Source organism: Mauremys mutica, unplaced genomic scaffold (assembly GCF_020497125.1).
Source record: "Mauremys mutica isolate MM-2020 ecotype Southern unplaced genomic scaffold, ASM2049712v1 Super-Scaffold_100376, whole genome shotgun sequence".
In the NCBI taxonomy this organism is placed as follows: Eukaryota; Metazoa; Chordata; order Testudines; family Geoemydidae; genus Mauremys; species Mauremys mutica.
Genome location: NW_025423325.1, coordinates 880 through 15,619, shown reverse-complemented (window position 1 = coordinate 15,619; position 14,740 = coordinate 880). Strand labels below are relative to the sequence as shown.

General features: G+C 45.9%; 1 protein-coding gene across 5 annotated transcripts in view; it reads right to left on the bottom strand.

Moving 5' to 3' along the window:
• Positions 1-13,926, bottom strand: part of LOC123361131 (maestro heat-like repeat-containing protein family member 2B) — a 40,551-nt gene extending 26,625 nt beyond the window's left edge. For all 5 annotated transcript variants that reach the window (XR_006576112.1, XR_006576113.1, XR_006576114.1 and 2 more), the window contains exons 1-8: positions 13,914-13,926; positions 12,056-12,179; positions 8,358-8,481; positions 6,461-6,573; positions 5,492-5,644; positions 3,421-3,575; positions 1,901-2,063; positions 1,257-1,450 (exon numbers count right to left, since the gene is read on the bottom strand). Coding sequence is in view for 1 of the 5 variants with exons in the window: in XM_045001315.1 (XP_044857250.1) it covers positions 1,257-1,450; positions 1,901-2,063; positions 3,421-3,575; positions 5,492-5,644; positions 6,461-6,573; positions 8,358-8,481; positions 12,056-12,151 (998 nt within the window). In the remaining 4 variants the exon portion in view is untranslated. The remainder of the gene's footprint in view (positions 1-1,256; positions 1,451-1,900; positions 2,064-3,420; positions 3,576-5,491; positions 5,645-6,460; positions 6,574-8,357; positions 8,482-12,055; positions 12,180-13,913) is intronic.
• Positions 13,927-14,740: the final 814 nt, after the last annotated feature.

The window sequence follows — 14,740 nt, the reverse complement described above, 5'->3', positions numbered from 1 at the left end:
GCATAGAAATTGAAAGATTGGACCACTTACTGGTAAGGCCACATACGCAAACTGTGGGGGAGATCATGGATTGCATGATTCTGGAAGTTTCTTCAGAGTCACCCTGAGCATATCTGAGTATAGGTTACGTGGCACCAGCCAGTTAATCTGGACCCCGCAGTTAAAATTACAGAGGAATTTGCAGAGGCGGACATTCCCAGAGTGAGTCAGTGGTTTAAGGGGCTAAAAGATCACTAAAAGATTGCCATATGAGTCTCAAATAAAAGCTCATGTCACCAATATCATTGTGAAACACATCTACAGATGCTGTGTAAAGAGCCATGTCTATGCATTGAAAATTACATTCTTATGATCTGTGTCTAGGGACTAGTCACCAGGAAAGGTGAAAAAATGGTTTTCTTTAAGGCAAGAAATGTTTCTCCATCTGTTTGTTTACATGTAAATTAAGCATGTAGGGTTCACATTCAGTTCAGGACTGTGAGAACTTCAAAGAAAGAAAAGTAACAGGAAGGAGACAGGGAGTGGGGACCCAATTTTGGGGTACACCTCAAAGGTTTGCTCTAGTATATTTGGGGGACAAAGAAGACACCCTGGCATCTTTCACTTAGGAAGTAGATGGCCAGCGAGACGGACAGCGGGGTCACTATCAGGCTTGGTTGAGAACGTTGGGTGAGAAACATCTTTAGACAGGAGGTTAACCTGTTGGGTAAGTTTAGTCTCTAGGACCATGTTATGATTTCATTTGACATGTAACCATTTTTTGCTTGCATTCTTTCTCACTGTCACTGGAAATTCTGTTCTTTGACCATCTCTGTTCTTGTTTGCCCTATAAATATATCTAAGTGCTGTGTGTTTTGCACTATAGAGTATAAGTAATAAAGTATAAAGTATAGAGTCTAAAGTATAAGAAGTAAACTGGTGTGTACTGTTCCATAGGGAACAGCACGCCCGGTAATTCTGTGGGTGTTCAGTGGATAAAGGTCTGGACACTATACGGAACGGTCAGAAGACTCGGGGGTTGGTGTGTGCCTATCACTAACCTGTACAAAGAGACTGGGGTCTGAGGAGGCCTGGATGGCAGTGCTTGTTTTGCCAGAGCCTGGTCATTTTAGGGAACTGACCCACAGCAGACACAGACAAGACTTCCTCACTCTAAGGGCAGGCAATGGTAAGGTGCCTCATAACCCTGGAAATTCCTGGGGAGTGTCACACAACTCTATTGGAATTCTTTGTTTCTCTCCCTTCCTTCTAATTACCGGCAAGGGTTGCCCTCAGTATGTTGTTGGTCTTTTTGGAATAGGCTCCGGCTTCTTATCCTTGGCAAAGGCATCTTTTGTCCTGAGGTTCGGCTGACCTGCTGCAGGAGAACAGGAAACAACTCTGGGAGCAGCTCCTGCACAGCTTTGCTCGACTGCTGTGCTGACACCACCTCAAAGATGGCACATGTTGCCTGAAAGGAGAGCATGGTAAAAAATGAGATCTCCTCCCAACACCATCACATCCTCTTCTCCCCTTCTGATATCAGCTGTACTGAATTTTCACTTCTGCCGGTAACTTGAATGACTGCAAGCAACTCCCTTAACTCATGGCTCAGTTTCCCACATCTGTAAAAATGTGTATGACCTACCAAGGCATGTTGTGAGTCCTAAGGAATATTTGCAAAGCACTGTGAGCAACCTGGTTCAAAGACTCTCTAATTGCCAGATGTTATTAAGTAAATCAGCCACATACTCTAAAACTGCGTATTTGTTCCACAGACAGCAGAGCTGGACTCAGGGAAACAGTACATCAGAGGAGAAGTGCCCACACAGCAATATTCTACCACACTTCTAGCTTTCCAGCAGCAGGATTGTCACAGGGCAGAGGAAAGCCTGAAAGGCGTGTCTGTCATCTAACTTACTGAGAGAGGTTCAGCAGCTGCCAAATGCCTGTCAGTTTCAGTCTCTGAGGTGATGCTTTCTTCTTGGCTTGTTGACGTCTTTATTTTTTCTATTAGGACCTGTAGGACCTGAGTGGCAAGCAAGGGGTCTCCCCCCAGAGATCTCCACAGCTCACTGGTGTAACTGCAATTTAACAGAAGTTACATGTGACCCCTGGACACTTTTGTGGCTCAGACTGAATGCGTCCTATTTAAGTAAAGACCAACTTTTCTCCTTGCCTATGAGGAGAAAGTTAGGAGCACTGTCCTCCTTTAACGCTCCTCCTGTTTAAATATTGAGTTTCCAGTTACAGAACTAGGTTAAGTGACCTAGTCTTACTGCAGCCTAACCATTAATACTAGACTTCCGAAGGACAGGACACAGAGCGCCAATCTCAGTTCCTGTTTTCCCACTTCCCAGTAAATATGGAATCCTGAGCATGTGGCTCCCAAAGATCCAGGGTTTGGAAGGCAAGTGGATGAAAGAAAAGCCACATTTCTACTAACTGGACATACAATTATGAGAACGAATATTCATGGCCATCCTAGTTCCCCTTCACAAAGGGTGTCCCTACCCTCTGTTTGCCAGAAGCTGGGACTGGGCAACAGGGGATGGATCATTTGACAGTTACCTGTTCTGTTCATTCCCTCTAGGACATGTGGCACTGGCCACTGTCGGAAGACAGGACACTGGGCTAGATGGACCTTTGGTCTGACCCAGTATGGTCGTTCTTATGGTCTTAGATTCCAGCACTGATAACTGATAACCCAGTTGGGGACCTTTAAATGAAATGATGGATCTGCTTCCAGTCCAGTTTTAAATCCCAAGGACAGCAACTCTATTCTAGCAGCCACACCCTGACCGATACCAAGCGGCGGTCTGATGACAATATTGGCCCTATTCTTTGTCATCAGCCAGGGATTGGACTTGAAGCTGTCATGCTACCAGGAAATCAACAGCAATTGCTAATTTCCAAAGTGAGGTCAATTCAGGTGTCTAGAGAGCCAGGCCGGTTCCAGGCACCAGCCCAGCAAGCAGCTGCTTGGGGCAGGCAATGGTGAGGGGCAGCACATCTGGGTCTTCGGTGGCAATTCGGCGGCTGGTCCCTCACTCCTTCTCAGAGCGAAGGAGTAGAGCTGCACATCGCGATCGCAGGGTTTTTTTATTCCCCGCCCTTTTTTTGCTGCTTGGGGCAGCAAAAGCCCTGGAGCCAGCCCTGCTAGAGAAGTACATGTTTCCAACAATACACTCCAGTTATACCAGTAAAGTTAGGTCTTTAGGATGTCAAAGCAGTTATGAATTAATGGAAACAGAATGACACTTAATTTCTCTCCACACCCCACCTTAACATGCTCTTGGACCTTCCTGGAGAAAGACCCAGGCTATTAACCATCAGGAATTATCCCAAAATGTCTGCTGCTTAAATAAAGCCCTACATCTCCCAGCAAAGCTGTGGGATCCATGTTTTACCAAGATGAATGCAATAGGTAGCGGTATATACCTGTCCATCGGCAGATGGTTGCTGAGTAGGCTGGAGATCACTGCCTCTAGGTGATGGTGAGCTAAAATAGACACTGCCTCCAGCAGGAATTGCCTCAAGCTGCCCTCCTGGATAGTAGCCATGTGGCTATATATTATATCCACAATAGCTGGCACCTGGAAGGAACAAAACCAGAAAGAAATGTCCCTTTTTCTTTCTCTCCATTCATTCTACAGAATCAAAACCTTTATTTAGACATTTGCTGATTTTTTAGAAATTTCTCAAGAAACAAACGTTCAAATATGTCTGTGTAACTTTAACCCACAACAATTGCCCACACTTGGCTGTAAAAATTAACACTGACACACACACATACAGCGAAACCCTGCTATAACACGATGATCAGGGTCCAAAAAATTGGATCGCGCTAAATGTGGGGTCGCGGTATAGCAGGGTTTACCATTTCAAGCTGGTCAGTTTCAAGCCGGTCGATTTCTCTTGGGCAGAAAACTACTTGCATTTGCGAACTGCCCACCGCAGTAACTGAAAGGGTGGAGCTCCAGCAGCGGGAGCTCTCAGCCATGCGGAGAGAGGGAAACACTTGGGGAGAGCAGGGGAGATGTGCAACGGGCAGAGGAAGAGAGAGGAGCAGCTGGGGAGAGAGTGGCTCTTCTCACCAAAAGGGTAAGCGGGGGCAGGTGGGAAGAGGCAGTGGGGAAGGCACATTCCATTTTTTGCTTTTTTTTCCCCCTTTGGGGGCACTCCAGCCCCTCTCCCTTCACAAAGCCTCTCTCTCTCTCTCTCTTTTTTCTCTCTCTCTTTTGCGCATCCGCAGCGCTCCAGCTGCTTTTTTTTTTTTGGCCTGGGGCGGCCGGAGCCACCTTACAATCGTGTTATAGCCGAATTCGCATTATTACGGGGCGCATTATAGCAGGGTCAGGGGCGGCTCTAGCCATTTCGCCACCCCAAGCATGGTGGCACCCGTGGCTCCGGTGGACCTCCCGCAGGCGACCGGCAGAGCACCCCCGCGGTGTGCCGCCCCAAGCACGCGCTTTGCGTGCTGGGGCCTGGAGCCGCCCCTGAGCGGGGTTTCCCTGTACATACCAGGTAATTTAATGTGGTGGTGCCCAGCTATGCATTAAATAAACCAGCTGGCATGCACAAAAGAAGGCTTTGCTTGCCCAGATTTTGCAGGTGTGATTTAAGCAGCCAAATGCAACCATTTGCCTCGAAGGATGCACAGTTCATAAACAACCACAAGCACAAAATATGCAAGTGCTTTAAACACAGTGTGCAAATGCCTGGGACTATGAACAGGTGACGACCTCTCATTCATTCCTAGCCCTTCACATCTTCGAAACACTGTGCAAACGTGGCAGTTCTGCTGCAAGGGTTCCCTGTCCTGAGGCCTTTCACCAGCCTTGATAGAAGATTTGTGGAGTGCTCCTTTCATCTAGCCCTAACGCACTGGGCTCCAGAATAAGGCATATAAATAGTGGATCCCAAAGACACTATAGTTTTCTCCCTCCCTCCTTCTATTCTTAAAGGGTACGTCTACACACCAAAAAAATCCCACAGCAGCGAGTTTCAGAGCTCAGGCCAACCTGGGCCTGAGGGGCTTGCACTATGGGGCTAAAAGTGTAGCTGTTCCTGCTCGGGCTGCAGCCCAGGCTCTGAAACCTGGCAAGAGGATGGGTCTCAGAGCCCAGGCTCCAGACTCCCTGGGAATGACTACAGGACTATTTTTATCCAGGTAGCCCTTAGCCACAGGCCTCCTAAGAACTGGATGCCTCCAAGTGCCAGTCATTCTGTCTTCTTGTCTTTTCCCCAGAGTGTTTTTTCAAGCCTTTCTTGGCTGAATACTGTGGCAACAAGCCAGACAAATAAATAACCAACCATCTTCCTTTTCCCTTCGATTCTCTCTGTCTATTGCTATTGATTCTGCCATTGCCTAGTTTAGGGTGGGAACAGAGATGGAATCGACTCTATGTCCGAGGGGGAGAAACAGCAAGATTTTTGTTCATTACACATGAGGGCAAAGATCTAAAAGCCTCGAGTTTAGGCAGAAAACCTCTCCAGTTTCCCGTTTTACCTTATCAAGCATGGCATCTCCACACTCCTTCAGTATAACCTTCATCCACAGTCCAGCTGCCGTGGCACAGGTGGGGCTGGCAGACAGCATACTTTCCACTGTGGCCTCAATAAAGGCTGTGGCCTGTTCTGGGGGAAAGTACTCACTAACAACCTGGGAACAAATCAAAAACAGGAGAGACTGCAATGATGTTTGGCTCCAGCACTTGTAAAAATGGAGGCCTAATATCTCTATGGAAAAATATCTATGCATCAGCAAATTGCATCCGACGAAGTGGGTATTCACCCACGAAAGCTCATGCTCCAATACGTCTGTTAGTCTATAAGGTGCCACAGGACTCTTTGCTGCTTTTACAGATCCAGACTAATGGCTACCCTTCTGATTAATTAACAATTTGTTAATTAGCCTCATGTCCAGCTAGCCATTTGGGATTAAAATTCTCTCCATAGTCTATATACTACATTTTTGTATTCTACACTAATGAGATCAGGTTCGAGGCAAAGCTTCTGTTGCACAGTTAGCACAACATTGTACTGGATATGCAGGAGGTAAGTTTCCAGTTTGTATTCTCTTAGATACACTGCATCTTTTTACAATATATACAATGAAGTCAAGAGAGGCATGCACACAAATATAGGCTAAGGCAAACCCACAAGGTGACAGAATGAAGACTGGATGGGTTCTCAGCTTGATGTTCCACTAATACAGTTTTTTCTCATGGATAGCTGGATAGGTACATGTGTGCGCATCTGCGTGTGCATTTTCATGGGTGTGCAACATTCTGTGGAATCTGGATTTTACATGGCATTCATAGCACACATCTATGAAAAGCATCTTGCTGGTTACTAGCAACGAATGCCCCTCGCCCACAGCTCGCTCCAAGTACGGAAAGGCATCATGAAAGCGTAAATGTAAAATGAAGGGTGTCTGGTCACTAGAACATCCGCACAAGTTTTTTGAGTCAGTTACCCTGGCCATTTTGGAAGATGCCTGAAACAGAGCCTCGGGGTCCGGAGCTGCTGTTAGTTCTTCACGGAGACATCTCAGCTCCTCTTCCGCTGACCCCAGGTTCATGGGCTGGCCTGGAGTGGAGAAAAGGAAAAAAAGTACTGTAACGACTAATGAAACTGAACCTCTACTGCATGGACATTCATACAGGAGGATCCATGTGCTAGGCTGTTATCAGCATAGTGTAAAATCTTGGCCCCATCAAAGTCAATGGCAAAATTCCTGTTGACTATAATGGAGTCGGGATTACACCCTAAATGTCTGAAAGTTAACAGTAGTGGTCTGTTCTTGTTACTGATACAGGATTGAACAAGCACCATATTCAGCTTGGAGCAGCTTTCTGGGGGTGTCTGGTTTCAGTAGCCTCTCTGCTCTCACTATTTACATCTAATCTCACATTCAAGTACAACTCATGGAGGTAGATGTGAGGGGTTCCAATGTAGAAGCGAATCCCTCCACCAAACTCTCGTTGTAAAAGAGATGGGGCTGGACAAAACCTTCGGCAGGAAACCCAGGCTCATCCGTCACTTCTAAACAATGCTGGGATTTCTATGTTGTACACTCAAAGACTGGAGTCCCTTGTTCTGTTTCTGAATCACCAACACTGTTTTTTAGGACTGATTAATAATAATTAGAAATAGGGTGACCAGATGTCCCAATTTTATAGGGACAGTCCCGATTTTGGGGTCTCTCTCTTATATAGGCTCATATTATCCCCCACCCCAGTCCTGCATGAGTTTCACATTGGCTGTCTGGTCACCCTAATTGGAAATGGCCTTAAATAATAACCAAGATCTATCCCTTTACATCTAACCATTAGGTGAAAAGAATATCCTACGCCAGGGGTCGGCAACCTTTCAGAAGTGCTGTGCCGAGTCTTCATTTATTCACTCGAATTTAAGGTTTCGCGTGCCAGTAAGATAATTTAATGTTTTGAGAAGGTCTCTTTCTATAAGTCTATAATATATAACTAAACTATTGTTATATGTAAAGTAAATAAGGCTTTTAAAATGTTTCAGAAGCTTCATTTAAAATTAAATTAAAATGCGGAGCCCCCCGGACTGGTGGCCAGAACCTGGGCAGTGTGAGTGCCACTGAAAATCAGCTCACGTGCCGCCTTCGGTACCCGTGCCATAGATTGCCTACCCCTGTCCCACTCTTTCACAAATGGGAAAATGGCCTACACTTACTCCAATAGCTTTGAATGCTCATGACAGAGGGCTGCTGCAAGAACTTTTTGTTTAAAGAATTAGTCCAGGAAACCCCTCCAATACAGCCAGTGGCAGGGTAAAGAGAATGAAAATGTTTAGTACCAAGGGCTTGTCTACATGGAGATAGTCAAGAAAGCTAATCCAAATTCATTTTCAAACTGCATTAGTTAAACTTCATTAAACACCTCTGGGGACACACTTATTTAGAATTAAAGGGGCCTTTTTTCAGGTTAGTTTAATTCATGTAATTCACTAAAATTAAGAAGGGCCATTTTCATTCAGAATCAGAGCATCCACACGTGTTTAATGACACTTTAAAATTTACACCTTTAGTTCATTTGGATTAACTCTCCTTAGTGTCCCTGTGTAGAGAAGCCCTAAGGAACTGAGCAGTTATCTACCTGGTGCAGACCATTTATTATTTGTACAGTTCCCAGAAGTGTGCCACACTCTTTACACATCATAATCGTCTCTTCTAATGAGCTATTTACAAGATGCCCACCACTCTGTTATCTAAGTGCCAACAGACAGGACAGAAAGAACTAGAGAGGCAAAAAAATGGACATTACAACAGTGAAAGAAGGTGAAGAATTACTTATACCTGCTAATGGGGAAGAATTACTTATACCTGCTAATAGTCTCCTCACCTTGTATACAGAGAAGGCAGCTGATACAGTCAAACACCCACTGACGAGACGTGGCCAGTGAATCACAGCTGTATGGTGCTATTGCTCCAATCAGAGATCCAAACTGATGAAAAGTTTCCTGAGTCTAATTAAAAAAGAATGAAGAATGAACCTTCTCCAGCTGTACTAGACTTCACTTGCCATCTTTATTGTTGATACCAGTCAGCTCTGTGTTTTTGGGGAACCAGGGCACAGTATCTAGCTTGTGTGACTCATGAAGGACACCCCCAATTCCCATCTCTGTTTGAACCAAAACCGATCAGAGAAAAGGCTTGCAGAGAACAGTGAAGGGTTTGGGGAGACATACCTAGACGCCTCCTGACAAGGGTGACAAGATTAAGACATCTCCATTTGCATACAGAATGAAGAACAGAGACAACTCCGCATGCCTCAACTGCATGAAAGATGGAATAGGGATTAGCATAAAGAATGAAGAACAGAGAACCGCACTGAACTCTGGGACCAGAAAGCAGGGACGCATCGAATCATGGGAATCCCTGCTCCAGATGCTAATGAACCTATGCCTGCACACACTCAGCTCAGCAATTATCAGACCAATTCTAGTAATAAATCTTTGACTCATATCCCAAAATACTGAAGCAGCCTAGTTGCCTTGTGAGCTCCCCGGAAGAAAACAACACCCATAGCCAAGAGTGATCAGCTCCTATTGTCTAGCCTAAAGAAAACCCTTGAGCCATCAGTTTACCCATAAACAAATCTAGTGTTCTCCCTTCAACCACTGTATTTTCTCTACAAACTCCCCTACCTATGCCCAAGAAAGGGTTCTGATGTATAGACCCAAACTCTGCATCAGTTCCACCAGGATTCCACCTCCTGACTGATCGTGCTGGGGGCTCTGCCTGTCTCCAGCACTCAGGACCCTGAGCTACCACCATCACCTGGGAACCCCGACCAGTTCAAGCCTCATGGAGTGGGTGAGATCCATCTCTCTCTCTCTGTTTTCTTTCCTACCTCAGGTATTAACCTTTAAAATGTAGCTGCTATGTTTGTTTAGCCCTCCTGGTGTGGTTATCACTATGATTCAATCAATAACTGTTATGGGTCAGCTGGTTGCTTCTCTCTCTCTCTATCAATTTGAGATTTTTGTGTTTTTAGCTTCCCCCATTTACTCTGCAGCAACACTTCTTGTACCTAAGCTAAAGATCCCTGTAGTGCCCCAAAATACTGTGGGGTTTGCTCATCAAATGGGTTACTACCAGTACAATTGTAATGTGAAAGTGTGATAGGAATGTGTTAAACTTGGGGCACATAAGTGGGTGCGGGGAGCAGTGGAAAGTGCTGCTGAACCCAGCCTGTTGAGACCAGGGGCGCATGAGGGTACCAGCTTGAAAGTGCTGCTTAACCCAGCCCACTGAACACAGGGACATATGAGGGGGATCAGCTGGGGAGTGCTGATTGACTTGCTCTGCTAGTGTGCGCGCATGTTCGTCTAGTTCTAGTTATTAGCCCTGGGGAACCTAGGTCCTGCAGGAGAGCTCCATTGGGAGGGGACTTGTGGAAGGAAGGAGTAGAACACACAAGTGACATAAGCAACACATTAATAGAATTACAGAACCGCCCCACCCCTCCCTTCCCCCACAGAAGAGTAACCCTAATTAATGAGCCTCCCCAAAGTAACGGGCACGTCTGGTAACATTGTGCCTCTGATTCCTGTACTGAACTGGGTAACGCACATTGGAAAATATAATCCCAATTGTACATACAAACGGATGGGGTCTAAATTAGCTGTTATCACTCAAAGAAGAGACCTCAGAGTCATTGTGTACAGTTCTCTGAAAGCATCTGCTCCACATGCCGTCAAAAACGCTAACAACATGTTAGGAACCATTAGGAAGCGGATCGATAATAAGGCAGTAACAGGGCCGGCTCCAGGCACCAGACGAGAAAGCACATGCCTGGGGCGGCACATTGTAAGGGGCAGCATTCTGGCTAATCTTGGGGCGGGGCATTCCGGCCACCTTGCCGTGGTTTTTTTGTTTGTTTTGGCAGCCCGGTCTGCAGCTCTGGAGCCCCCGGCTGGCTCCCCACGCTCCGCCAGTCCCAGCCCAGCCGGGGCACGGACCCCGGCCCGGGGGTGGGGGTGGGGGGCAGGAACTAGCGATCCCCGCCGCTCACCGTGCTGCCGGGCTCCCCGGGACGTGCCACTCCCCGCTGCCTGCACCGGCCTCCGCCTCCCATGCCGCTCTGAGCCCGGCCCGGCTGAGCCGCCTTTAAAGGAGTGGCTGAGCCAGCACCTCCTGCAGCCCCCAGGAGAGGCATCCCAAGGCCGAAGGAGGGAGCCCGTCTCGCCCGGCTGCGAGCGGGCTGCAGCACCTGGCTGCCTACAGGGGGTGGGCGCCACCATTCACCCCCCTGCGAGCCGCCTTGACCACCCTCCACACGCTCCCTGCGGCTGCTGGTTTTTTGGTTTTTTGGTTTGTTTTTGCTTCGGCAGTCCAGCCATCCCTTTTTTTTTTTTTTTGTGCTTGGGGCAGCAAAAAAGCTAGAGCTGATAGGATATGCCACAGGAGGATACTGGGTCTTTATAAATGGAGAGCCTGCTCTTCCTTTCAGCAGCACAGACCTGGGTTGACTGTCCTGTGATAAATCAGCCATTCTTTCTCATTCTATGAGCAGAACACAGCAGATGACAGCCTGTTGCTTATTCAGCTTACAGCAAAGGGGGACACAGGTCGCTTCAATTCCCAGACTCTGCCTCTCATTCATCTACCCAGTTGGGTGTGTGAAAGCTAAATGAGCTGGTATTCTAAACTCCCAGAAAGGCAGTGGAGGAAAAGAAAGTGACCCTTTATAGGCAGCTCAGTTCAGTCCTCGCTGCTGAAGGCAGTACTAATGAAGTGACTTGCACACAGAGTGTCAAAGCAAGGGCTTGGTTAAGGGCAGCTTCACCCCAGATTCCCCCTGAAGTTATGTAGGAGGGAAACAAGTGAAGGGTTTTAATACAGTGGGCAGTACCAGACAGCAGGCCACTGTGGGATTAGGGGACTTGAGTGCAGGAGTGAGGAGGTCATAAACAGAGCCAGCAAAGAGTTGATTAACACAGGATAAATTAGTCCAAATTTGCGAAATATATCCCCAAAATGTACAAATGAGCCTGTGAAATCCAGAGACCACGTTTCTGTGGCACTTTCCTTTAGAACTCTTGACAGGCACCATTCCCATCTCCTTTGGGCTTTTTTTTGGTATAAATGTGTGGCTCAGGAAACGCAAGGAGCCAAGTGCAGGGCTGAGGTTCAGTCTCTCTGTTGGCCCTGGATATGATGCTTTGGGAGGTGTAAGAGGCTAGGGAGACTGTAATAGGTAGGAGAAGATTAGGGGAGATTAGTCTGAGTGAAAAGGAGAGGAAAGGACAGGGCTGGCTTATCAGTACCAAATTATTCTCTGATTTTCAATTTAGTACCATGCACATTCTTCTCAGTTACAACAGACACACTGAATAAACTATGCAAATACACAATAGCTGCATGGACACGAGGTTCTCCTTTGAATTTTATGTATAAAAGGAAGTTACGATCAATGACATGGCTGGAGAAACTTGTCCTCCTAAAACAAAGGAAAGGTCTGCTCCATTTTTTCCTGACACAGTAACAGAACATACTACCAGCTCAACCCCCTCCCACCCTCCACCCGAATCTTACCATTGATCTGCGGATCAAAGACGGCCTGCTTTTTGCTTTGTTCTCAGCAAACTCCAGGCTGTTGATGTCCTTGAGACGAGCCCTGTATTTATTCATCTGCTCTACGACAATCAACTCCACACAGCTGCAAAAAGGAAAAAAGAAAGTGGTAAAGCGGGAGGATAAAACTCTGGCTGTGTTTGAGCTGACCATGTCGCCTAAGTGCTGCGCCAATTCTCTTGCTTCGTGGGCTGGAAACGAACAGTGTGGTTGAAATGCCCCAAATGGTAGTAGGCAGGGGAGCTAAACTAGAGGACTAAAGGGAGGGCTCCCCAAGGGCTCCATCAGGGAAACAGGTCCTTCCCTTGGAAAGGCAAATACCCACCAAGGTTAGGAAAGCACAGAGTGTTCAAATGAAAGGCTGAAAGAAAAGACGGTTACTCACCGTAGTAACTGTTGTTCTTCGCGATGTGTTGCTCCTATCCATTCCAGATAGGAGTGCGCGCCCTAACTGGAATGCATAGGAGCAATCACTCGAAGAAGAAAAGACGGTTACTCACCGTAGTAACTGTTGTTCTTCGAGATGTGTTGCTCCTATCCATTCCAGTTAGGGCGCGCACACCTATCTGGAATGGATAGGAGCAATCACTCGAAGAAGAATGGCCATTTCGGATATGCTGCGCTATCTAGCTATATCTATTTGTAGACACACACACTTGTGCTTGTTTGCATCCAAGCTGGACAGGCAGTCGCAGGGCAATGACAGTGATTAGGTGTCTGGGGCAGATATTTTGTTTAATACCATCAGTATTGTTTTCTGGAAGAAATCTTTTTAGAGCAGTAATGATACAAGGCGGCGTATATAAGTCAAGTTACAAAGAGACTTCTTCTTACAAGGAACCTTTAGAAGAGTGATTCAAAGTAATTTTCACATCTGTAGGCAGAAGAATTGCTTCTAGGAGAGATTTGAAGGCCAGGCAGGTTCATGTAGTCTGGTCTCCTGAATAGAATTTCATCAAATGATTCCTGCATCCACTATCCATCCTAGGTACTTATCTAACCCCCAGTGCCCTATTATCTGAGCTTCTCACAATCTAACATGTTTATTCTTAAAATTCCAGTTGAAGTCAAAAACATCCCCGAGGGGCTCCATTACAAACCCTTCCCACCCACTGGATGATGATTCCCTATTTACAATTACTTTGGAGATATCAATTAGCCAATTTTCAATCCATTTAATATTTGCTGCACTGAATCTGTATAGTGTTAATTTTTTAATCAGGATGACCCGACTGGAATCTAAGTCAACGATGTCAACGTGGTTACCTCTGCCAACCAAACCTGGCATCCAATCAATTTTGACAAGACCTATTTTCCATAAAAAACTGTGTTGACTGGCACTAATTACACTGCCATCCTTCAATTCTTTACTGATTACCTTCCACGTCAGCTTTCCCATGATTTTGCCTGAGACTGATATTGAGCTAACTGGCATGTAGTTTACCCAGATCATCCTGATAATCCTTTTAGATACTGGCACATTAGCTTTTTGTACAGTCCTCTGGAACTTCCCCATTACTCCAGGACTTTGTTAAATTTCAAACATCAATGGCGGAGAGAGCTCACTGTCCCGTTCTTTAAAAACTCCTGGGTGCAGGTTATCCAATCCTGCAGATTTTAAAAGGTTTAACTTTAGCAGCTGCTAGTTACTGATAGAATAGACAGTATTTCATTAAGGCAATTCATTTGCAAACCAGTGATGCGTTTGTTAGCTGTCATTCTACAGCACATTAAAGTGCATTACTCAGTGATCATTTGACTGTCCTGACATGACCTCATTACAGGATTTACTCTGGAAGTTGTAATGCTATATTCTTACGTGATTGTTTTACTGATGTTCCTGAACGCTCTGCAGTGGGTCAGTTGTTGTCAGGACAGCGGAGAATACAGGGAGCAAACACAATGGCCAGGGCATTAGCTGACATTCGATTGGTCTCTTCCTGCAGGGCAATCCTAAACAATAAACAACAAAGCAGCAAGGGTTAAAGGTAGCTCCAATTCACATAACACTGGCAGGAAATACCCCTGTAGAGAAACAGAAAGAGGACAAAATACAAATTCAGAGCAGGGCAGGGACGAGGAGGGCTGTATAATGCACATGAGATCTGGAGGTCATTGCCAGGGGAAGAATTTTCCACCTAATATTATATAAGCTGTGATGTGAAGAGCGTTCCAATTTGTTGTATCTGGTAAAGGAACTAGACCAACAAGGATGTAAATATTTATACCGAGACAACAGGGCAACAAAAAGGTAAGACAAATGGATACTGAGGTGAACCACGACAACATGCCATGACACTCTTTAGGAAATCTTTTTTGTTTTGGACCTACTTAACCTATTTTCCAAAAAGGAATAGATACAGTGCTATATTTAATTACAGTAGCAACAAGCTCACTTAGCCATCATTAAAGGCTATGCCTTAGAAAACAGAGCACAGTATGTTGTCTTCTAAATGCATGTAGATGGCAGGAAACTTCGCAGATTGTAACAACAGTGACTTGTATAGCCTGAACTAGATATTGTCCTTAAGTCCTGCCAAAACGCATCACACATGATCCCGTAGGACCCCTCAATGTTCAAAACTTAAAGGGTGTGCAACACATAGGTGAAGTACTGTGATCCACTGCAATCTTACTGCACTCCTC